General features: G+C 40.4%; 2 protein-coding genes across 3 annotated transcripts in view; one reads left to right on the top strand and one right to left on the bottom strand.

The window, feature by feature from the left end:
- ATAD5 (ATPase family AAA domain containing 5) overlaps positions 1–10,951 on the top strand; it is a 46,777-nt gene extending 35,826 nt beyond the window's left edge. The window contains exons 19-23 of one of the 2 annotated variants that reach the window (XM_059379734.1): positions 4,359–4,539; positions 7,334–7,515; positions 8,231–9,090; positions 9,540–9,695; positions 9,799–10,951. In XM_059379734.1, the coding sequence (XP_059235717.1) occupies positions 4,359–4,539; positions 7,334–7,515; positions 8,231–9,090; positions 9,540–9,695; positions 9,799–9,877 (1,458 nt within the window). In that variant the 3' untranslated portion in view covers positions 9,878–10,951. Of the gene's footprint in view, positions 1–4,358; positions 4,540–7,333; positions 7,516–8,230; positions 9,091–9,536; positions 9,696–9,798 lie in introns of both variants that reach the window. The other variant, XM_059379733.1, reaches the window with a different exon arrangement.
- A 2,872-nt stretch (positions 10,952–13,823) lies between these two features.
- TEFM (transcription elongation factor, mitochondrial) lies at positions 13,824–21,732 on the bottom strand. Its single transcript, XM_059379736.1, has 4 exons — positions 21,225–21,732; positions 19,798–20,261; positions 16,401–16,550; positions 13,824–14,449 (listed from the first exon to the last, which is right to left on the bottom strand). Exons 1-4 carry the CDS (start codon positions 21,253–21,255, stop codon positions 14,012–14,014), a joined length of 1,083 nt encoding a protein of 360 aa, XP_059235719.1. The 5' UTR covers positions 21,256–21,732; the 3' UTR covers positions 13,824–14,011.
- Positions 21,733–25,536: the final 3,804 nt, after the last annotated feature.

Raw genomic sequence — 25,536 nt, 5'->3', positions numbered from 1 at the left:
TTGACAGACAGAGATTGCAAGTAGGCAGAGAGGCAGGCAGAGAGAGAGACAGAGGAGGAAGCAGGCTCCCTGCAGAGCAGAGAACCCATGCAGGGCTCAATCCCAGGACCCTGGGATCGTGACCCAAGCCGAAGGCAGAGACTTTAACCCACTGAGCCACCCAAGCGCCCCTAAAGATTTTCTTTATTTGAGAGAAAAAGAGCACGAGCTGGGGGGTCAGAGGCAGAGGGAGAAGCAGACTTCCTGCAGAACAGTGAGCGTGATGTAGGACTCGATCCCAGGACCCCAAGTCCATGACCTGAGCCAAAGGTAGACACCCAGCTGACTGAGAGCCACCAACGTGCCTCAGTTTTTCATAGTGTAGTGTTAGTATTACACTAATTTATAGAAAATCTAAGAACCTTGCGAAGATATCAGTCTACTTGCCATCCCTCTATCTTGTATGCTTTAGTTTTCAAATGTTTTACATTTACACATTACAAACTCCCCAATATAATGCTCTGCTTTTTTGCTTTAGCCAGCTGTGTATGTTTGAAGGTAATTATGTTTACCTATATACTTATAATTTGTATGTTTACCTATATACTTATAATTTCTAATAGACTTCATTCCTTCCTGAAGATCTGACTTTCTCTTAGATTTCGTTTCTCTTCAGCCTGAAGAATTTCATTAACAATTTTTATAGAGCTAGTCTGCTGGCAGTAGATTATATTAGGTTTCATTTACTTGAAATTGTCTTTATTTTAACTTCATTTTCAAAGAGTATTTTCCCTTGGTATAGAAATCTGGGTTCTCGGGGTACCTGGGTGACTCAATGAGTTAAGCCACTGCCTTGGGCTCGGGTCATGATCTCAGGGTCCTGGGATCAAGCCCCTCATTGGGCTCTCTGCTCAACAGGGAGCCTGCTTCCCTCTCTCTCTCTGCCTGCCTTTCTGCTTACTTGTGATCTTTTTCTGTCAAATAAATAAATAAAATCTTTTTTAAAAAATGGGGGTTCTCAGTTTTTCCATCAGTACTTTTTTTTTTTAAGTACTGCATGTACTTTTTTACTGTACATGTACTGCATGTACACCCTGCATGGGGCTTGAACTCAGCACCCAGAGATCATGAATCACATGCTCTACCAACTGAGCCAGCCAGGCACCCTGAGTCAATACTTTAAAGATGTCATTCCTTTTTCTTTTGGTCAGTGGTATTTCTGATTATGTTACCTTTTTGTTTTCCCCTCCTGGGTAATATGTCATTATTTTCTGGCTGCCTTCAAGATATTCTCTTTAACTTTAACTTTAGTTTTCTTTTCTTTTTTTAAAAATATATATATATTTTTCAGATTTTATTTATTTGACAGACGGAGATCACAAGTAGACAGAGAAGCAGGCAGAGAGAAAGGAGGAAAGAGGCTCCCTGCTGAGCAGAGAGCCTGATGCTGGCTGGATCCCGGGACCCTGAGACTATGACCTGAGCTGAAGGCAGAGGCTTTAACCCACTGAGCCACCCAGGCACCCCAGTTTTCTTTCTTCTTTTAATATTTCATTTATTTTTTTAAGACAGCATGACAAAGAGGGAGCACAAACAAGGAGGAGGGGTAGAGGGAGAAACAGTCACCTTGCTGAGCAGGGAGCCCAATGTGGGGCTCGATCCTAGGACCCCATGATCACGACCTGAGTCAAGGGCTCAACCGACTGAGTCACCTAGGCACCCCTTACTTGAGTTTTCAGCAATTGCCTGTGATGTGCCTAGGTGTTACTTTTCTTCATGTCTATCCTATTTGTGGTTCTTGGATATCTACAATCTGTAAATACATGTCATTCCTTCAATGAGGGACATTTTTATACTTAGTTTTTCAAATTTATTTCATGCCCATTTTCTCTTTCCCTCTTGGGAGTTTAATTACAAGTATGTTAGACATTTTACATTGTCTCAGGCGCCGCTCAGGGCCCTGCTGTTAATGCTGTTCCCCCCCTCCCAACTTTTTTCTGTTTGTACTTTTGGTTTGATCATTTATATTGATTAATCTTCAAATTTAACTGACACTTTTTTCCTGCCACCTCCTTTCTTCCGAGGCTCATCCGGTAAAATTTTTATTCTGATACTGTGATTTCTAGTTTTGCATTTGCTGTTTCCTTTTTCTTTTCTTTTTTTTTTTTTTTTTTTAAAGATTTTTAAAATTTATTTGACAGAGAGTTAGAGCCAGAGAGCACAAATGGAGGGAATGGCAGAGGGAGAAGGAGAAGCAGGCTCCCCACTGAGCAGGGAGTCCAATGTGGGGCTCAGACCCAGGACCCTGGGACCATGACCTGAGCCAAAGGCAGATGCTTGACAACTGAACCACCCAGGCACCCCTGTTTCCTTCTTTTTATGGCTTCTACTTTTCTGCTGGACTTTCTTATTCATTATGAGCATGTTTTCTTTAAGCATACTTTTACTAGTTGTTTTAAAATTCTGCTAATAAATACATTTTTGCCATCTTTTTTTTTCCTTTTTTTAAATTATTAACATATAATGTCTTATTTGTTTCAGGGGTACAGGCTTGTGATTCATCAATCTAATACAATACACAGCGCTCACCACAACACATACCCTCCCAGTGTCCATCACCCAACCACCCTATCCCCCCTTCCCCCTCCCCTCCAGCAACCCTCAGTTTGTTTCCTGAGATTAAGAGTGTCTAATGGTTTGTCTCCCATCTTCTTCACTTTGTGATTAAATCTATTGATTGTCTCTGAGGAGTTAGTTACTTTTTCTGCTTCTTTGTATGTGTAGTAGTTTTAGAGTTTAGAGTTTTATCCTGTACTTTGCGAGTGATATGTTGTAGAAACTCTGGATTCGGTTCTCTTCCTCTGAATAAATACCCTGTAACATGTAGCAGCTAAAATTTCGGCCCAGTTCTTTTAGTTTTAGCTGCCTGCTTTGAGACAGGCTCACACATGTGAAGTTCAGGTGTCAGCCAGGGATTTGCAGTCTTCTTTAGCTAGAATCTGTTTCCCTACTTTCACAGACATCCCCTCTCACTTTCCAACTACTGCCAGCATCCCAAACTCTGTCCTCTGGTTCAAGCCTGTAACACTGTGAGTTTCTGTCTGAGTTTTAGCTATGCTGCTGCATCCTGCCCTAAGTCAGAAATCAATTTAGAGGGAATGAGATGGGGGTGGGGATTCACCCAGGGCCATTTTCTTTTGTCTAATTGTTGATTTTCCCTTCAGTTATCTTCTGCTTTTGGTTACTCTCTTGTCCCTTCAAATCATTTGCTTTTTATATTTATTTGTAGTTGGTGATAGAGTTTATCATTATTACTAATGGCAAGGTTTGTCTGATAGTAGGTAGTTCATTATTGAAAGCAGAATTCCTAGTTTGTGAAGCAGAAGTCCCAGAAGTATGCAGGAGTAATATATATACATAGAATGAGGTCAGAGATTTAATAGGAGAAATAATTTTTTAAATTGTCTTGTTTAAGGTAAAAATGCTAGTGGTCTTATAAAATCTATAAAATGTAAATGCAATTTTATTTGTTTTAGCTTTTCCAGGTAAGAAGCTTTCCATAAACAGTGGGAAGAGAATAGTATATGTTTTGTTGTTTTACAAAAAAAATCATAGCAATATTGATGGAACATCAAATAAAATGAAAATTTGATTTTCAAATTTTTCAAACTGCCCACCCAGGGGCACCTGGGTGGCTCAGTTGGTTAAGCCTCTGCCTTCGGCTCAGGTCATGATCCCAGAGTCCTGCATCGGGCTCCCTGTTCCAAGGGGAGCCTGATTCTCCCTTTCTCCCTCTACCTCTTCCCCTGCTTATGCTTTCTCTCTCTCTAGCTTTTCTCTCTCTCTTTCAAATAAATAAATAAAATCTTTAAAAAAAAAAAAAAAAGAAATCACATGAGTTTTGCTTTTTGGTTTTTTTCCCCTAGTGTTTCTTGTTTATTTACATTTATGCATTTGTACATGTATTGATAGAATTTTGTAACTCTGGTATTTAAAAACTATCAGTATTATTATAGTATTCATATTTATAGTTTTAATGGCTGTAAAATATTCAATCAAGTTGTACCATTATTTAATACTAAGGGAATTTCTCAAGGTTTAATAAAATTGCCTTCAGGGTTTATAGAAAATCTCCCATAAAAGTTTCCTTTATATTTTAGACTGTATATAGTTACTGAAATAAGGTTATATAAAATATTTTTAATTTGGAAAGTATATTCCTTTATTTTATTTTTCCAGATCAGTTTCATTCTCAAGAGCTAAGATAGTGTGAATTTTAGTGAAATTTGTCCTACTTTTAAATGTGTATTACTTATGTATTTCTGTTAATTCCACCATTCACCATGTTTCTTTTTTCTTTCTGTTTCTCTTTTTCTCAGCTAAATGTTGCCAGCTACCTACAGATGATCTGCTTGGCTGAGAACTTTAGAACTGATGTGAAAGACTTTATAACATTGTTAACTACAAATGCTTGTGATATCAGAAAAAGTATCCTTTACTTACAATTCTGGATTAGAAGTGGAGGTGGATTTTTAGAAGAAAGGCCATTATCCATTTGTCGTAAGTTGATCTGTTATAAAAGAAATTTCTACAGTAGGACCCTATATTACAGTACATGCTGTACCAAAATCTCTGAAAGATTTTCAAAATTTTGAGCATCCAGGTATCGTGTTAATCTTGAAAATATATGTATGTCAACTTTGTTGATGAAAATTTTATAAACGTGAAGTGTGGGTAGAATTAAACTGCACATGGAACAAATTGTTAATTTTAAATTAGCATGTTTTCTTTTTATTTAAAAAAATTTTTCTTTCTTTTAAAGATTTTATTTATTTATTTGACAGACAGAGATCACAAGTAGGCAGAGAGGCAGGCAGAGAGAAAAGGAAGAAGCAGGCTCCCTGTCGAGCAGAGAACCCGATGCAGGGCTCTATCCCAGGACTCTGGGATCATGACCTGAGCTGAAGGCAGAGCTTCTAACACACTGAGCCACCCAGGCGCCCCTCTTTTTAATTTTTTAAGATTTTATTTATTTTAGAGAGTATGCGTGCAGAAGCAGGAGGGGCAGAGGGAAAGGGAGAGAGAATCTCAAGCAGACTCTGTACTGACCGTGGAGCCCTACCTGAGCCAAAATCAGGGATCAGACGCTTAACTGACTGAGCTACTCAGTTGCCTTTTAATCAGTTTCTTACAAACAATTAGAGTACTGTGATTTAGCAACTAGCTTTCTTTTTTTTACTTATTAAAAAAACATTGGTGACCTTTCCATATATATAAATTATTTTTATATGACTGTAAGTTCTCTTTTAGCTTCTTCAGTGGTCTATAATTCTATTTTTGGTAAGAATTTATCATTCCAGAAATGTTTTATTTCTTTTTTTTTTTTTAAGATTTTATTTATTTATTTGTCAGAGATAGAGCACGAGCGAAAGCGAGCACAGGCAGACAGAGTGGAAGGCAGAGTCAGAGGGAGAAGCAGGCTCCCCGTGGAGCAAGGAGCCCGATGTGGGACTCGATCCCAGGACGCTGGGATCATGACCTGAGCCGAAGGCAGCTGCTTAACCAACTGAGCCACCCAGGCGTCCCAGAAATGTTTTATTTCTTATCATCTTTAGTCATTGTTACCTAATTGAAGTCACAAACATTTATTGAGGGCTTTCTCCATGCCAGGTCTTGCGTTTACATGAATAAGACATGGTTCCTTTCCTGAAGAAGTTGATAGTTTGTGGTTTTCATGCTCCATAGTCACAGTTCTGTAGTTACAGATCCTGCTCTGGGAAATACACAAATATTTAAATAAAACCAAGGTGAAGTTCTATAATATTAATCCCCTGTCAATTTTTTTTCCTCTTTGATCATTTCAGAATTTTAATATATTTTTGTTTTTCAAAGTAGCAAATGTATATATTTAATTCAGTGTGAGCTTATGCCTTTAACTGTTTCTTAGAAGTAAATATGATAAATAAGACATCGTAAATATTCTTTTAGAACAAACAAATTTTTAAAAATATTTAAAAAAAAAAAAGAAAAAACAAATTAGGGACACCTGGTTGGCTTGGTGGGTTAAAGCCTCTGCCTTCAACTCAGGTCATAATTCCAGGGTCCTGGGATCGAGCCCTCCATCAGGCCCTCTGCTCAGTGGGAGCCTGCTTCCCCTTCTCTCTCTCCACCTACATGTGATCTTTGTCTATCAAATAAATAAATAAAATCTTTTTAAAAAAAAAAACCACAAAACAAATTAGTAACTGTTGCCATACTGTTGGATATAAAATGCTATACCAGAAACTTTAAAAGATAATAATTAGGTACAGCATTCTTTCTTTTCTTAAAGATTTTATATGCATTTTATTTCTGTCTTTCCTAAAAAACACAGGTAAGTACTCCTTCAATGGAAGTTGAAATAGTGCAGAAGTATATAAAATAGAAAGTAAAAGATCTTCCGCACTTCTTAAAGTTAGCCACTGTGAGAACTTTATCTATGCATGTACAAATATCGCTACCCACTTATTTAGCAGAATTAACCAATATTATATATACTGTTAATCAGTTTGCTGTTTTTTACTTCAGAATTTTTTGTTGGTATGTACAGAGGGGTACATATCCCTCTATTTTTCACAGCTATATGCTATTCTGTAGTAGGTAATGGATGTGACATAATTTATTAACCATTACTTATTAGAGGAAATTGAAGTTATTGTCAGTTTGTCATTAAAATATGCAGTGAATGTCTAGACACATATCCTTGAGCATATCTGTGAGTACTGCGGTTGGAGAGAATTCTAGAAGTATTGTTGCTGGGCCAAAGGCTGGAATACATTTTTACGTTCCAACAGGTATTATCAGGTTGCCTCCACCAAAGATGATTGTCCTGATATATGTTCCCATGAATAGTTTGTGGTGACTTTTTAATATATACCTCTGAGAAAACTAGGTTACCAAGTTGTTTTACTTTTGCCAATTTAAAAGGTGAAAAGTGAATGGTATCTTTTTTTTTTTTGCATTTCCATGATCACTAGTGAAACTGCACATCTTTCTATGAGTTTATTAGATATTTGTATTTCTTCTATAACTTGTCTGTTCATAGTCCTTTGCACTTTTTTTTTTCCTTTGCACTTTTTTCTTTTGGATTGTTTTGTAAGCCTACCACCACCCTTCTTACCCCCTGTATGCTAAAAATAGTGTTTTATTGTACTTTTTATGAATTAAATACATAGGTGGAGAAGAACAAAATGTGATTATAGGTCTCAAAGATTCCAAAGGATCTTAGATCTTAAATAATTGTTTGCTACAATTAATTAAAAATATAGATGGCTAAGGGTTTTGTGGTTTTTTCTTTTTTTAATTAATTTTGTAGGAGGAAATGGCAGAAACATTCAACTTGTTTGCTCTGAAGATGGCCCTGACTCCAAAAATAAAGCTAAAAATACTAAAAGGAGTCCTACAGACCTTCCCAAATGTGATACTGGCTGTGTTGAGACTTTGTTTGGCCTTAAGAACATTTTTTCCCAATCTGAAGATTTATTTTCATTTCTAAAGGTATTTTCAGTATGTAATGTGGGATATTAAATATTTATTCCTTTTTATCTTCCTAACACTCATTCCTATCTTTTGAATCTTAAGGTTAACTTAAATTTGCCTATAATTTTTATAGGCTTTAGATTTCTGATTTTAACATACTGTACTACTTTGACAAATGGTGCATAGACAGTGCTCTAAATGCATATTACAGGATTTAGACTAGAATTTAGAAAGATTTCAGATTAAAAAGACAATTTTCAGAAAAGTAGTTTTTTAAAGAAATGAGGTTCTCACTATTGAATTGGGGTATAAACTATTAGAAAATTTAATTCTTGGGGCACCTGGGTGGCTCATTGGGTTAAAGCCTCTGCCTTTGGCTCAGGTGGTGATCCCAGCATCCTGGGATCAAGCCTCGCATCGGGCTCTCTGCTCACAAGGAGCCTGCTTCCCTTCTTCTCTCTCTGCCTGCCTCTCTGCCTACTTGTGATTTCTGTCAAATAAATAGATAAATAAAATCTTTTTTAAAAATTTAATTCTTCAAATATTAGTAGTCTAAATCTATTTTATAGACTCAAAACTATTCTGATGAATTTAAGGAGTACAGATTAATAAAATTATGAGAGGGTAGCAACTCATTACTTTTCAGATAGAATAAGGATGCCACTGTATTCATATAGGTAGAAAAATGTCCAGACTGTGTTCTAACACTTCTTCACTCAAAATTGTTTTTCAGCACAAAATCAGAACAAAGGAAGAATGGCATCAGTTCATCCAGCTTCTTACAGAATTCCGAATGCAGAAAGTTGATTTCTTATATAGTAATCTTGAGTTCATTCTACCACTGCCTGTTAATATCATTCCAGAAACAGAAGACTATTATGGTTCATCAGTAAGTGTGGACACCAGTGCAGCAACAAAAAATATGAAATGTCTTGCTTGGAAACATTCTGAAGAAGAGAAACCATTGAAAAAGACACAAAAAAAGAAGAAAAAGAAAAAGATAGTAACTCTAGATGATAGTGACTTATTTGACACTGAATTGACTTTCTCTAATGAATTTCTTAGCCTTTCCCCTCTATCTTCCTCCTCAAATTCAGAAGAAAGCAAAGTGAGAGATAAAGAAAGCAATCCAGAGACAAAGAAACTGAACCAATGTGTAGAGTCTAACACAAAATCTGTTCCTTGTCCACCTAAAACACCGGCAGAAAAGAAACGTTCTGCCCTTGTTTCTCAGTGTTTAAATTCCCTCACTGAGTTCCTGGATAACATGTCCTACTTAGATGCCATTTTAACTGATGTAGGAGATCAAAAGGAATTTGGTCAAAATGACTTCAGTTGGACAAATGTGAAAAGTGGACTCTGTGATGAGTTTAGTCTGGAAACCAGTGATGGATGGACTTCTCGGAGCTCTGGAGAATTAAAGGCAGCTGTAGAAGCTCTCAGCTTTACTAAGAGTTCGTCTACTATTTCAAAAGCACTGGAAACCTTGAATTCTTGCAAGAAATCAGGAAGAGATCCAACAAAGGAGCTTACTCTTCATGTTCCACAGAAGCGCAGCAACGTATACTTCAGTCAGTCGGTGGCTAATGTAGAGTAAGTCTTCCTTTTACTTTTGATTTTTCAATAATAAATGATAAAAAATAATAATAAATGATAAAGAGGAAACTGTTAGTTTCTTTTTACTAATTTTGAAGTGCTGGGCTCTATCGATTATGGTAAACCCTTAATATTAATAGTCTACCTTCTAATAAGACAGGGAGACCAGCCTGATTGCTGGGAAGAAAAATGAGAGAGATTAGAAGACTCCTGAATGACAGGGAATGGAGTTTTGATTTGCTGGGGCAGAAAGCAGGTAGCCATTCTAGGTTCTTTTTGGTATGAGAGTGATGCGTTGAAAGTAATATAGGAAGTTAACCTGGTTGATCTCATCTAGACCAGAAGCAAAAAGCAGCAGAAACCAGTAGCTGGTTGTGATCGGGACTGTTGCATTTCTCTTGGACAGTAAAAATCCAAAGTAATGAACTACTTTTCATTTACAGCAGTGCCTGGAAGAGGATAGCAGTCATTAAAAGTGTATTTTCTAGCCGATCCCTTCTGAACCTGGGTAACAGACAAGCTAGTATAACTGAGTACTTGCCAGCTCTTCGGAACATTTGTAGAACTGAGAAGCTAAAAGAACAAGGAAAAAGTAAAAGAAGGTAAAAAAGCTCTATATAAATAGCACTGTAGACAGCTATTTCAAGATTAATAAATATTCTCATCTGATGGTTAAATTTGAATTTCTCCTTGTAATTTTGACAGGTTCCTACACTATCTTGAAGGTATTCATCTTAACATTTCGAAAGAGACTGTGAACACTTTGGCAGCTGGCTTCCCTTAATATTCCATATTAATAATGCCTTGTACAGATTATTATGTTCCTCAAAATACATTTTATATTGATTTTCATGGAAGAATTTTTCTTAATGTACATTTAAAACGGACTGTTTGTATATTTTTTTATTTGTGTTCAAATATTTAAAATGAAAAAATTTGAGTTCCAAATTGTATTTATGATTGTGGTAATTTTTTTTCTGAAATTTTTTGTATTATTTGAGTTAGCTTTGTTGTATTTTGCATGTGAGTGAGTTGTTTCTAGAAAGTAGAATTCACTATATTTCTTAACATGTTTCATTATTAAATTAATCCATAATTTTTCTCTTTCCCGTTACCTTTAATCCACCTCCTTCCCACCCACCCGTCAGTACTCTGACAAGTTGTATATATGAATCATCCAGGTGGTAATCAAGTTCCTACAGTACAAAATTATGTAAAAACTTCCTAGGTAAGAAATTATGCTTCATTTTTCAAAAAGTACCATCTTCTAGATAAATTTATTTTTAGTGTATTCCTCCATGTATTTTGCCATTGAATCATTGAATGTTTACAAAATGAAAACAAGATTATGAATTGTCGTTTTCATAGATATTTTTAGCAACCATACATATGTGATATTTTGTATATTTTGCCAACTCACATCATTTGCCTTGTACATTTTTCTTATATTTTTATATCAGTGACGTTTTATTTCATAAAGATATTAATGATGTTAATATATCTATTTTGGACAAACTGCTATTCATTAAAATTGTAAGAAAAGAGGATTCTTCGATGGACTTTCTACATCATAATCATTTCCACTTAAGGTTGTTTTTTGGAGAAACTATGTATTTTTTAATTACAAGATTTTAAAATTCCACATTTCACTTAAAATCATTTTTGCAATCATATAATCAGGCATATCTGAAAATAGTTTCAAGTATTTATATATGTACTAGCCTTGAATTCAGTTAAGTTACTTTATCTGGCGAGTTACATATTTATCTCAAAGGTAAGGATCCTAATTTTGTACAGATGGAAAATACTAATGTGTATCTGTTTACAAATGTGTATGAAGATATGTTTTTACCTCTTATTTGTTCAGTCTACTTTTTTGTTGATAGTATATTGATTTAATTAAAGGTAAAAGCTTAAATAGGTGGTCCAGATGTAGTTATCTGGGTAAATATGGATATTTTATAGGTTTGGATATAGGCTGTATCTTACAGGTTTTGTCCTCGTACAAAAGAATAGATCAGAAGTTCTGTGGGTGTTTTTTTTTTTAAGTATGTGGATTTTCTTCTATTGCATACTAGCATTCACTATTTGCAGAGCACTTACCTATTAATTTGGTTTTATCATTAGAAAATTCTGGTAATCGGGCGCCTGGGTGGCTCAGTGGGTTAAGCCGCTGCCTTCGGCTCAGGTCATGATCTCAGGGTCCTGGGATCGAGTCCCACATCGGGCTCTCTGCTCAGCAGGGAGCCTGCTTCCCTCTCTCTCTCTCTCTCTGCCTGCCTTTCCATCTACTTGTGATTTCTCTCTGTCAAATAAATAAATAAAATCTTAAAAAAAAAAAAAAAGAAAATTCTGGTAATAGAGTAAAATACACTAACTTTAGAATTTTATTTAAGAAGATCAAAAATCAAGAAACAATGGGGATATTTTCTTCGTTAATAGGGACACATTTAAGATTTTCTTGTAGATGGGGCACCTGGGTGGCTCAGTGGATTAAAGCGTCTGCCTTCGGCTCTGGTCATGATCTCAGGGGTCCTGGGATCGAGCCCCGCATCGGGCACTCTGCTCAGCGGGGAGCCTGCTTTCTCCTCTCTCTCTGTCTCTCTGCTTACTTGTGACCTCTGTCTGTTAAATAAATAAATAAAATCTTAAAAAAAAAAAAAAGAAGAAGAAGAAGATTTTCTTGTAGGTTTAACATCATTTGGGGGGAATTTTATTTTATTTTTTAATTTATTTGACAGAGAAAGAGAACATGAGCAGGGGCATCAGGAGAGGGAGACCTGGGGCCCAATCCCAGAATCATGACCTGAACGAAAGGCAGATGTTTAACCAACTGAGCCACCCTGGTGCCCCAAAGGTTTATTTGAAAGAGAGAGCGCACAAGCTGGAGGGGTAGAGAGGAGAGAGAATCTCAAGCAGAATCTCAGTGAGCACAGAGTCCAAAGTGGGGCTCAGTCTCACAACCCTGAGATCACGAGATCATGAGCTAAAACCAAGTCAGATGCTTAAGGAACTGTGCCACCCTGATGCCCCCAAAATTATGAATTCTTAAAGGTGATAAAATCCTATAAGATTTAAATTCACTTTTAAGATAAAGTAAGCAAATTCTGGGGGCGCCTGGGTGGCTCAGTGGGTTAAGCCTCTGCCTTCGGCTCAGGTCATCATCCCAGAGTCCTGGAATCGAGTCCCACATCGGGCTCTCTGCTCAGCAGGGAGCCTGCTTCCCTCTCTCTCTCTGTCTGCCTCTCTGCCTACTTGTGATCTCTGTCAAATAAATAAATCTTTTTTAAAAAGTAAGCAAATTCTGATGGCTTATTCAGTACTTATCCTATAAATGTCTACAATGAACACATTTTTCACTTTAAAGCTCTTTCCAGAAATATGTGGGAGGTAGAATGCCACATATCTGGCAGGAACCACTGAATGGTTGGTGAAGTTGTTTATCAAATTATAGAACAATGGCAAAGGAGGCAATTTGAAGGAAAGAGGATTATTTGAGATAGTTTGAGATACCTACAACATATCCAAGGTAAAAATGTTTGCGTACAATCATGTATGTAAACGTAGACATTTCCAAGTGAATGGCAATAAGTCTAGGCTGCATCCCTAGGGAGATGGGAAGTGCTGGAAGAAAGGACTTCTACTTATTTCACTTTTTTTTTTTTTAATTTTTCAGTGTTCCAAGATTCATTGTTTATGCACCACACCCAGTGCTCCATGCAGTATGTATCCTCCTTAATACCCACCACCAGGCTCACCCAACCTCCTGTGTCCCCTTATTTCACATATTGGATTATTCAAAAGTTTTTCTAACAAACATATTTCACTCTGTAGATTAAAGGAAGGACGTAAAGCTTTGACATCATATACTTGGGTTCAGGACTGCTAAGATATAATGAGGGCCTGAACTGAGGCAAATGTAATACTGGAAAATGTGAGATGTGAAAAAATTACGTGCTACTTTTCTCAAAAGGTGGCCTATCTAGGGGTACCTGGGTGGTGCAGTCGGTTAAGCACCTGATCCTTGGTTTCAGCTCAGGTCATGATCTCAGCATCTTGGGGTGGAGCACAGCATCAGGCTTGGAGCTCTGCATGGAGTCTGCTTGGGATTCTCTCTTCCGTCTCCCTCTGTACCCCTGCCCCCACATACTCATTCTCTCTCTCTCAAATAAATTTTTTTTAAAAAGATGGTCTGTCCAGGGGCGCCTGGGTAGCTCAGTGGGTTAAACCTCTGTCTTGGGTGAGCCCCACATTGGGCTCTCTGCTCAACAGGGAGCCTGCTTCCCCCACTCTCTCTGTCTGCCTCTCTGCCTATTTGTGATCTCTCTCTCTGCTCTGTTGAGTAAATGAGCGAAGTCTTAAAAAAAAAAAAAAAAAAAAGATGTTCTGTCCAAGTAAAATATTTCAAAGTGGGGGGAAAAAAAAGAATGTATTAGACAAATCTTCTTTGTTCTGGGCTGATAAAACTGAACTGATGAAAATCACCCTTTGAAAGCAATACATCAAACCATATGCTACTTACAGAATTAAGATGATTTCATAAGTTGTGTTCTTGATTATATTTAGCGTTATTCCCATAATGAGCACCACCCCAAAAAAATCATTACTCTCTACTAATAACAGAATGATGCAGACCATTGGGATGGGATGGAATCTGCTTTTCAGCGTTCTTGCTTTGGCTGTTTAGGGGGCATCTTACTATTTAACCCTTACACCCAAAAGGCACAGAATCTCCTAAGATATTTATTGATTTAGCTTATTACTGTGTGAACAATTCAACAGTCGAAAGTCTGACTTTAAATACAAACATATTTTCTTCTCCATAAACATGGATGTTGAAAACAGTTGGCTGTACAGCTTTAGGGCTAATAAATATAAATTAATATAACCTTAGAGCTCTTTATTTAACCTCAGCATTTTAAGGTTCAGTGTCAAAAACTGCTAATTCATAGAAGGCAACAGCTTGCAATAATGAGTCATACAACTCTTCTGTTCTGTGCTGTTCGGTAGATGAAAACATCTGTCTGTAGAGGACAATCTTCTCAGGAGGGAAGACTACCCGAGGCTGCTCCTTCAGAACAGACTCTGAGAGGAACTGCTTCACCAGCTCTTTTCCACTAGTCCGTGTGTCCCCAATCATCAGTTCAAAGTGCTTCCCCACTCCATTTCGATTCATGCTCAGCACCTGATGCTGGCCATCCTGGGCAAAGGTTTTGTTTAATAAGGCATACAGCATGGCTTCCATGATATGAAAATGTAACACTACAGGAAACCGAGATGAGTTCTGAATTGAAAACCCGATTTTTTCCAGAACATAGAAGTCAGCTTTAGGCATCTTTGAAATGACTGAAGAAATCTTTTAAAAAAAAAAAAAAAGTGAAAAGAAATAATTCATTAAGTTTTGTTGTTTCGGTCCCCTCTCCCATTTCTTTTTAAAAATATGTAACTTACTTTATACTGCTACTGACAGTTTTTTGGGTTTGTTTTGGTTTTGTTTTTTAAAGATTTTATTTATTTGACAGAGAGAGATCACAAGCAGGCAGAGCTGCAGGCAGATGGAGAGGAAGAAACAGGCTCTCTGTTGAGCAGGGAGCCGGATGCGGGACTTGATCCCAGGACTCTGGGGTCATGACATGAGCTGAAGGCAGTCGCTTAACTGACTGAGCCACCCAGGCACCCCTGCAACTGACCGTTTTGAAGTAACTGAAAAATCATTTTATGGAGAGTCAGGAGTCAAGTTCTGCCCTGGTTCTATCAGGAATAAGCTGAGCTAAGGCAGATCATTCAGTCCTCCCACGTACTAGTTTCTTCATCTTGAAAATGGGCTTCATAATTTCTAAATCTATATTAAGATCAGACAACTTAAAACATTTAGTAACCTTTTGAAAATGTCTAGGGTAGAGCATAGGATTAGAATACCTAGCCTACGATCAGGGGCGCCTGAGTAGCTCAGTCGGTTGAGTGTCCAACTCAATCTCAGCTCAGGTCTTGACCTCAAGAGTTTTTTGTTCAAGCCCTATGCTGGGCTCCAGAGCAGGATGCAGGATGCAGAGCCTACTTAAGAAAAAAAAAAAAAAAAAATGAAGGCCTAGCCCGCAATCCTGATCTTCAACTGACTACCTGACTAATCCTGTCAGATGCTTGATTGATTATACCAGTTTTCATATGTGTAATCAGGATGGTAATTATTACCCATCTCACAAGGTTCTGAGGACTCAAATGAGACAATTAGTGAAGCATTTTGAAAAATAAGCTGAGGGGCACCTGGGTGGCTCAGTCAGTTAAGTATCTGACTCTTGATTACAGCTCAGGTCAGCATCTCAGGGTCCTGGAATCAAGCCCCATGTTCGGCTCCGTGCTCAGCAGGGAATCTGCCTGAGGATTCTCTCCCTCTCCCTTTTTTTCTATTTTTAATTTATTTGACAGAGAGAAATCACAAATAGGCAGAGAGGCAGGCAGAGGGGGAGAGGGAGGCAGGCTCCCTGCTGAGCAAAGAGCCCGATGTGGGGCTCAATCCCAGGAACCTGAGACCATGACCTGAGCTGAAGGCAGAGGCTTAACCCACTGAGCCACCCAGGTGCCCTCTCCCTCTCCCTTTATGCTCCCTTCACTAAAACCAATAAATAAGGGGTGCCTGGGTAGCTCAGACAGTTAAGCATCTGCCTTTGGCTCAGGTCTTGATCCCAGGGTCCTGGGTCAAAGCCTTGCATCGGCCTCTCTCCCTCTGCCTCTCCCCACTGTTCGTGCTCTCTATCTCAAATGAATAAATAAATAAATCTTTTCTTAAAGAATTAAAAATAAGCTTTGTAAATATAGTGCTGAAGTTCTATAACATTAGAATAATGTATTTTACCATCAGTTTTCTCAATATCTGCCTTTGGTACATTAAGGTATTTCATGAACTAAATGAAGATTCAATTTTTAAAAAATCATAGGTGATGAAAAACATGATAGGAATGGGTGAGTAGGGGCGCCTGGGTGGCTCAGTTGGTTAAGCGTCTCCCTTCCACTCAATCACGATCCCAGGGTCCTGGGATTAAGCCCCACATCAAGCTCCATGCTCAGCGGAAGGTCTGCTTTTCCCTCTCCCTCTGCCTGCCACTGCCTCTGCTTGCACCATCTCTCGTGTTCTCTCCCCCTTTCTCTGTCAAACAAATAAATAAAATCTTAAAAAAAAGGAATGGGGGAGTAATAAGCAGCCAAGGGAAATCCATCTGCAGTACTGTATTCCATTCCCTTTAGAACGAGAAGATTAAACTACACGAGGAGTTCTAGCAGGGAGGAATTTGGAGGTGCAGTTGCTTTACCTCTTGTAAATAGACAGATGATATGTACGTTCCTTTCATCAGCTGGCAGCACTCATTCTGCTGCCAGTCCAGCACCGCCAGTTTACGATCCACGTGAGCCCAGGCAACTCTTCGAGTTCCAAAAACGATGGATACGATACTATTAACTGCCTACAACAAAAAGGCTGGTTTAATTACAAGTGTAAACATTTTAACATATGCAAAATTTAAGCTATAAACTCAGAATGCCAAATCAGTTTACGTAATAGAATTATACCGGGGAGCCAGAGTGGCTCAGTTGGTTGAGCATCTGATTCCCGGTTTCAGTTCATGTCGTGATCTCGGGGTCATGAAATCAAGCCCCATGCCAGGCTCCATGTGGAGCTCATATGGAGTCTGCTTAAGACCTTCTCTCCTGGGGGCACCTGGGTGGATCAATGGGTTAAGCCTCTGCCTTCGGCTCAGGTCATGATCCCAGGGTCCCGGGATCAAACCCCGCATCAGGCTCTCTGTTCCGCAGGGAGCCTGTTTCCCCATCTCTCTCTCTCTCTGCCTGCCTCTCTGCCTACTTGTGACCTCTGTCTGTCAAATAGATAAATAAAATCTTTAAAAAAAAAAAAAAATGGGGCACCCGGGTGGCTCAGTGGGTTAAGCCTCTGCCTTCGGCTTGGGTCATGATCTCAGGGTCCTGGGATCGAGTCCCGCATTGGGCTCTCTGCTCTGCGGGGAGCCTGCTTCCTCCTCTCTCTCTCTCTCTCTCTCTGCTTGCCTGCCCACTTGTGATCTCTCTGTGTCAAATAAATAAAATTAAAAAAAAAAAAAAAAAAGGCCTTTTCTCCCTCTGCCCCTACCCTGAAGTTGCACTCTAAAATAAATTCATAAATCTTTAAAACAAAGAAGTATACTTCTACTTTATGAACTGAGAATTGTTAAGGAAATGCAGGAATAATAATAATTTTTTTTAAAAGACTATTTATTTATTTGAAATAGCATGAGTGGGGGGCAGAGAGAGAGAGAAGCAGGCTCCCTGCCGAACAAGGAGCCCAAACTGGGCCCCGATCCCAGGACTCTGGAATCATTACTGAGCCATCCAGGAACCCCCCGGAATAATTATTACTAAAAGATAACCAGTAGCAGTCAGTTTAAAGACAAAGAACCTTTACCCAGCCCAAAGTAGGCATTCAAATATTCCAGTGTTGCTGGAACAAGGAACATGGCCATACATTGTAAGAAATGCCACCACACAACAGTCACACCATCAGGAGAAGACATGGTCTGGGAAGACTTCCTAAAGGACTAGGAGAATGAGTAAGTGTAAGTGGGAAGTGATTTCCCCGGGTGTCCACTCAGATAGGCGGGAAAGGTGTGTGACACTTCACACACGCAGGCCCTGGAATAAAGTGTGCAAGTGGGAAAGATGTGGAGGGGTAAACAGGTATTTGCAAAAGTACCTTACTTTATCCTGAGAGCTGCAGGAAGCCATCAAAGCATACAACTAACATTCAGACACAAAACGAGATTTACATTTCAGAACCATCACTGACCGCTGTCTGGAAGATGGACCACAGAAGGCTAGACTAGAGGAAGGTATCTATTAGGTGCCTGTTATGTGACAAAGCATTAAGAATCAAAGACAGTGATGATGAGGACAAGAAACAGGTCGGATATAATGCCAGTAGAACTGCTATGCAGGGATGGGAGAGCTCAGGATAAGCCCACTTTTAATGCAGTATTAATATTGAGACATTAATCAAGATGATGATAGGAAGCAATCAACTTGGGAAGGTAGGGGAAGAGGAGTTTTTTTAACATACTGTATTCAGGTTTCCTATAGGGCTTCTAAGGGGAAATGTGTAATAGATAGTTGGATATGCGGATTTAACTCTGCTGAGGCTGGAGGTAAGAGTACAACAGCATCTCTGTACCCTCACACAATTCATTCAGTTGTACGGATAAATACATTACTGTGCTCTGTAGATACAAAGGCACACAAGCAGGAACATTTTATAATTCTATACCCATCTTCCTTTCACTGCTAGGGAATGGATAAAATATCCATAAAATATCAAACGCAGGCTAGTTTGGATGCCCAAACATCTACAAAATACAGGCCTTCTTTTGATTCCTGAGTTCAATGATTCTCAAGCTTTAGTGTACATAAGAATTAGAAACCAGATTACACATGGTACTTCATAGGCAAGAGATTTGAGGAAAAGAACATACTTTATTTGGAAGTCAGTATAATTGTTCTTATCATATACAAAATGACTTTAGAACCCATCCCTGTAAAAACGTTGCAACTCTACTATAATGACTATAAATAGTACTTGTAGCCAAATCGGAACAGAAATCCAAACCCTGAAAATTTTGGTTCAAATATGTTCCAGATCAACTGCAGAAGTTGTTCTATCTGTAGTCCATGAATGGATTTCATGAAACCTATATGTCCTCTGAAAATGTATGCAATATTCTATGTAAATGTGATTTTTTGGTTGTTTTTCTGAAAAGAGGGTCCTTAGCTTTCATCAGGTTTTCCGAAAGTGTCCATAATCTTCCCAAAACTGAGAACCACTGGTCCAGAGAAAAAATGTGCTTACTATTGGTACGCAATGAGAGAATATTTTATCACGTATTGCTACACAGGACCTAACCTCCTCCTCCAAGGTTTAATGTTTGATGTGCCAAGTAATTCTAATATTTGTTTTTTAAGACAACACTGAAAAGGATTTGCTTGTAGAATGCCTTTTCAAAGGGGGAACAGAACTTTAAAGAAACTTTAAAGAAAATAACTTTAAATCCTGCTGGAAAGACCAGTATAATGTTCTGAAGTCACTCCTTGGTCATAACCCTCTTTTCTTAATCTCAATATAACCCTCTTGATAGACATAAGTAGTTCCTCAAATCCTCTTCAATAAATCTGCACAAACCTGTTTCTCTACAATTGTTCTTCCTAGAATGCCTGCCTCCTCCAATGAGCCTCATTCTCCTTCTCTGAGATCTAGGTTTTGGTCAACTTTCTCCAAACAGGCACAGCCCATGGTTCTCTGTCCTTTCGACGGCCCATTCACTCTCTCCCCATCTCATTCATCTGTACTGATCACATACCAACTAAACTATAAGCTGTCCTGCTGCCCAAAATAGTACTTTGCAAAGTAGATTCTCAATATGTAGGGAGCAGTATAACAGATATTAAGAAAAAACAGTATACCAGGGCACCTGGGTCACTCAGTGGGCTAAGCCTCTGGCTCAGGTCATGATCTCAGGGTCCTGGGATTGAGCCCCACATCGGGCTCTCAGCTCAGCAGGCAGCCTGCTCCCTGCTCTCTCTGTGCCTGTTGCTCTGCCTACTTGTGATCTCTCTCCATCAAATAAATAAAATCTTAAAAAAAAAAATTAAAAGAAAAGAAAAACAGTATACCTTAAATCTCTCTCTCTCTATTTCTGGTTTGATGAGCTTTCTCAAGAGCCGGTTGTCCTGGAACTTTCTTTTTTTCCCTCCAGTCTCTGGACAAAGAATGGAGTTACAAACTTGAATGGTTGTTTTATACTGGAACAAGGGCACATTCATTAAACTCTCCAAATTCTGAAATGGCCCAAACTTCTCTCTGTGCTCTATAATATTGACGGATTTTCTTCCACGAAGCAACCTGAAAGCTTCAAGTTCTTTATTAGATGCCGTATTCAACACATGCAAGATGGTAGCCTGCTGTTCTGAAGAGAAGAGCTTGTCAAGTGCATTTCCAGGTTCCTTTGTATTTTCATCATAAAAAGCAGCATTGGGAGTAATCTTCTTAGGTGCATCGGATTTTTTCCAACAGCAGGAACTATGTAGCGCCTGGATTAAGAATGACCTTAATGGAACTGGAAAACATCGCCACCTTCCTAAAAGGAAAATTCAGCAAAATGTAAGCTGGAATGTCCTACTTCTTTTTAGGATTAGTTGTGGCTTGACTAGAGCCCTCGGAAAGGGACAGAGACATTCTCATAATCTTAGAAGTAGTATACCATACTCGCGAGAGGTCTTCTGATTTTGTGGATAAGTCCCAAGTTTTAGGACCTAGAAATCCTACTTAATGCCTATAAAAAGAGCATGTATTTAAGACAATGATTTCCACCGCTGAGACGTTTTTGACATTTTTAACTTTAGAGGAATCTTTGTGTAATTCGTATCTCTCGTTAGGTATATTTTCACATCCATTTTCGCTAGTTTCTTACGCGGTGCAACCAAATAAAATTAAATCGTATACGTTTATAAGACGTGTTTTAGCTGAGTGGCGGATGTAACGGGCGGCTTTTATTCTCACCGGTACACTTTTCCAGATTTCTACTACGACTGTTTCCGCAAGCAGAAAAACAAAACACCCCATTCAGAAATAATTCTCGGGGCGCCGGGGTGGCTCAGTGGGTTAAAGCCTCTTCCTTCGGCTCAGGTCATGATCCCAGGGTCCTGGGATCGAGCCCCGCATCGGGCTCTCCTCTCCCACTCTGCCTGCCTCTCTGTCTACTTGCGATCTCTCTCTGTGTGAAGTAAATAAATAAGATCTTTTTAAAGAAACAATTCTGCAAAACCAATGGGAAGTCACTCAGACACCGCGGCCACCGGAAAATACCACAGCCTGAGGTGAGCGGACGGCGGCTCGCATCTCAACGCTCCGCCCGCCACCCAGTCGGGGAAAGGCCCGCCCGCGGACCCCTCCTCCGGGGAGCGCAGTCGCGTCGAGGCTCCCCGTCAGCTCAGCCAAGACTCCAGGAGGGAGGGCTGGACGGGCGACCTGTGGAAGAGGGTACTCCAGGACCAGAGGCTAAAGACAGGCGGGAAATTAACCAACATTCCAGGTACCCTACCTCCCGCCACGAGCAGACTACCGACGCTCATCCTTCCAGGTAAAGCACGGGGTTCCCGCAGTCCCAATTTCCCCCACTGACTTCCGGCCCGGGGGTGCTTCGCCTTTTAGGGCCCGGCCTGGCGGCGCAAAGGTTCCGGCGGCCGCGGCGTTCCGGCGGGGGGATGGGTCCGGCTGAGCTGCGCGGGAGCCACTCCTCCGCTGCGCGCCTCGGGGCGGCGTCCAGCCAAGGCGGTGTCCTTGGATCCCGAGCCCCCGGGTGGTCTGCACATTCATTCCACCGCGTCCTGGAGACGTTCTGCCCAAGGCCGGCCCGTGACAGCCACCGAGCGGGATCTCTAGGAAGAAAACGCCTAGGCGGGTTTTAGTCCGTGGTTGGCCAGCTCCCCTCCTTCAGGGAGCCTCCCTGGGTTTTTTCCAGGCACATGGACTGATAAGGTCTTGTGGCCCTGCCTGTGGCGCAAGGAGCGGAGTTTGGTGGGGAGCATAGACGGGTACACAAATAACCGTATCACTAGGCAGAATCGGGAGAGGCAGGGGTTCAGGGAAGGGCGAGCGGTAGGAGGAGGTGGCTTTGCCTCTGAGACTTGAAAGCCACAGCCTCGTTCCATTTGGAAGGGATGGGGCGAAGGGGAGGGAGATGAGGCAGGCACAAAATTTGGTTGGGCCTTGAATGCAAAAAGGGGTAGTTGAATAGGGTCATACCAGAGGTGTGTTTCTAGAAAATTTGCCGTATATAAACATGCGAGGCTAGGGGCTCCTGGGTGGCTCAGTCAGTTAAGCAGCTCAGGTCATGATCCCAGATCCTGGGATCCAGCCCCACATAGGGCTCCCTGCTCAGCAGGGAGTCTGCTTGTTCCTCTCCCTTCTGCTTGTGCTCTCTCTTCTATCAAATAAATAAAGTCTTAAAAAAAAAAAAAGGATCTAAGAATCTTATTAATTCCTGGAGAACTTAGAACTGTAAGAAGAAATAAACTCAACTTTTTGTGCAAAATCCTCCAAATCAAATAATTTCCTTTTCTCCTGGCTTATTCTGCTTATGAGGTGTTACAGGTTGAATTACATCCTTCAGTAAAGGTATGTTGAGGGGTGCCTGGGTGGCTCAGATCTTGATTCCTGCTCAGACTATGATCTCAGGGTGGTGAGATTGAGACCCATGTTGGACTCTGCATTCGGTGGGGAGTCTGCTTGAGATTCTCTCCCTCTGCTCCTCCCCTGCTCTCTCTAAAATAAAAAAATAAATAAAATCTTAAAAAAAAAAAAGTATGTTGAAGTCCTAGCCCTCAATTCCCCAGAATGTGATCTTGTTCAGATATAGGGTTATTGCAGATGTACTTAGCTAAAATGATGTCATCCTAGAGTGAAAGCGGGTGACTAATTCAATATGACTGGTGCCCTTAAAAGAAGAGAACCAGGGGCGCCTGGGTGGCTCAGTGGGTTAAAGCCTCTGCCTTCGACTCAGGTCATGGTCCTAGGATCCTGGGATTAAGCCCCGAATCGGCCTCCCTGCTCAGCAGGGAGGCTGCTTCCTCCTCTCTCTCTCTTTGCCTGCCTCTCTGCCCACTGGGATCTCTCTCTCTCTGTCAAATAAATAAATAAAATATTTTTTTAAAAAAAGAAGAAGAAGAAGAAGAGGACCATATGAATGCCATGTGAGAATGGAAGCAGAGCTGGGAGTGATGCATCCACGAGCCAAGGAAGGCAAGGATCACCAGGGGATCGTCACAAACTAGGAGGGAGGCATGGAACAGATTCACCTTTAGAAGGAACCAGCCCTGCTTATATTGTGATTTCATGCTTCCAGCCTCCAGAGCTGTGGAAGAATAAATTTCTGTTGTTTTAAGCCACCCTGTTCCGAGTACTTTGTTACTGGAGCCCTAGGAAAATAACACTTGGAGCCCTAAAGAGCCCTGGTGATTGAGGCTTTCAGAGATGACAACGTTCACTGGCAAGATGTAATAAATCACTCACTAACTGCACAACCTTAGACAATGTCTCATCCTCTCTGAACCTCAGCTTCCTCATTTGTGAAATGGAGATAATGGTACTTACCTCACACAGAGGTTAAGAGGATTTCTCATTAAAAACAATGCAGAGAGGGGGGTTAGGAGAAGGGGGGTGGGGTTATGGACATTGGGGAGAGTATGTGCTTTGGTGAGTGCTGTGAAGTGTGTAAACCTGGCAATTCACAGACCTGTACCCCTGGGGATAAAAATATATTATATGTTTATAAAAAAAATAAAAAAGTAAAACAAAACAAAACAATGCAGAGAGCCTGGCACATACTAATGGTTCAATAAATATTAGTTCCCCCTTAGGGGCGCCTGGGTGGCTCAGTGGGTTAAGCCGCTGCCTTCGGCTCAGGTCATGATCTCAGGGTCCTGGGATCGAGTCCCGCATCGGGCTCTCTGCTCAGCAGGGAGCCTGCTTCCTTCTCTCTCTCTCTGCCTGCCTCTCAGTGTACTTGTAATTTCTCTGTCAAATAAATAAATAAAATCTTTAAAAAAAAAAAATAAATAAAAGCATTACCTCTTCCTGGCAGCTAATTACTAATGACCTTCAGGGGAAACTCCCGCATTCATTCAATATCCTTTGACCTGAAGCTGGAAGTGGGAAGGAAAGGGGCGACTACTGTAGGTGCACGATTTACTGTAAACCAGACTCTGTGTTCAAAATGAAAGTTGTAACTTTCCCCAGAAACCAGGTCCTTCTCACTTCCCAGTCTGTATCGCAGAAATCCCTGGCTCCTCCCACTTCTTTCATCACTGTGTCTAGCCTGTTATCTGTTTTCTGCGTGGTGTTTTTTTTTTTTTTTTTAAGATTTTATCTATTCTAGAAAGAGAGAGAACAAGCAGGGGGAGAGGCAGAGGGGGAAGCAGACTACCCACTGAGGAGGGAGCCCAAAATGGGGCTCTGTCCCAGGACCCTGGGATCATGCCCTTAGCCAAAGGCAGATGCTTAACCAACTGCGCGACCTGGGAGACCCTGTTTTCTAGTTTTTATTTTTTTAAAGATTTTATTTATTTACTTGACAAAGATCACAAGAAGGCAGAGAGGCAGAGAGAGAGGGAAGCAGGCTCCCTGCTGAGCAGAGAGCCTGATGTGGGGCTCTATCTCAGGACCCTGAGATCATGACTTGAGTCGAAGGCAGAGGCTTAACCCACTGAGCCACCCAGTTGCCCCCTGTTTTCTAGTTTTTAAACTTTTTTGGCCGTGGCACAGGATGCATAGGTGTGTGGTGTGAAACAAAAGCTTCATTAAAAAATACTTGCATTATGACATATAATGCATCTTTCTATTTTCTATTTTATTTCATTTAAAACAACAACACCACACTGGTCCATTTTTAAACTTGCCGGACAACAGGTGGAGACCTGTAGTAGATTATTGTTAGATAGGTCAGTCTGAAGCTAAGGGAGAGGACCGTGCTGGGGTATACTTTTGGAGGCTGTCCACGTAGAGGGATGGTGTTGTAACCCATGAGTACATGAGATGAGCCAGGGAGAGGTAGTGTGGGGACACCACACCAAATCAAGGAGAAAACTCTGGGAGCACCCGCTCTGGGGGGAAGTAGAGAATTCGGATTCTCAAAAAGACAAAGAGGCAATGTTTAGAAGGATTTACTTTTGTTTTTAGATTTTGTTTATTTGACAGACAGAGATCACAAGTAGGCAGAGAGGCAGCAGTGGGGGGCGGGGAGCAGGCTCCCTGCTGAGCAGAGAGCCCGATGTGGGTCTCGATCCTAGGACCCTGAGATCATGACCTGAGCCAAAGGCAGAGGCTTTAACCCACTAAGCCACCCAGGCACCCCTGTTTAGAAAGATTTAAAAGGAAACAGGACAAAGTCAAGTGAAAGAGACAAAAGACATAAAGGATTTTGAGGAGTTAAGAGACTTCTTTTTTTGGAAGCTGGGTTAGTTGGAACCACTAAGTCAATATTAATTTCATGACTCACTACTACATGGTATTGGGTAAATGCTTAAAAACACAAGAAGTTCTATCAACCTTAACTGCAAAATGTCCTTTTTAATTTTTAAATATTTTGTAACTTAAATTCAGCTAATTAACATATAATGTGTTGTTTGTTTCAGGAATATAAAATGTTCTTTTTTTTTTTATATAAGTTTTTATTTAATTATTTGACAGAGAGAGACACACACGAGAGAGTGAACACAAGCAGGGGGAGTAGGAGAAGGAGAAGCAGGCTTCCTGCTAAGCAGGGAAGCAGATGTTGGTTGTATAGTGGTGAGTGATGAGGGAGCAGGAGGCTGGCTGAGGACAAAGCAAGAGCTGGCGCCTTGCACCCCCCCCCC

This window comes from Mustela nigripes, chromosome 16 (genome assembly GCF_022355385.1).
Source record: "Mustela nigripes isolate SB6536 chromosome 16, MUSNIG.SB6536, whole genome shotgun sequence".
NCBI lineage: Eukaryota > Metazoa > Chordata > Mammalia > Carnivora > Mustelidae > Mustela > Mustela nigripes.
This window is presented reverse-complemented; position numbering and strand designations above follow the sequence as displayed.

Coding starts and splice junctions, on each gene's coding strand:
- TEFM (XM_059379736.1), bottom strand. CDS start 21,255: ATGAGCGTCGGTAGTCTGCTCGTGGCGGGAG. Junction 20,262..21,224: donor TAGTCTGCTCGTGGCGGGAG/GTAGGGTACCTG, acceptor TTTTCCTTTTAG/GAAGGTGGCGATGTTTTCCA. Junction 14,450..16,400: donor CATCTGTCTATTTACAAGAG/GTAAAGCAACTG, acceptor TTTTTTTAAAAG/ATTTCTTCAGTCATTTCAAA.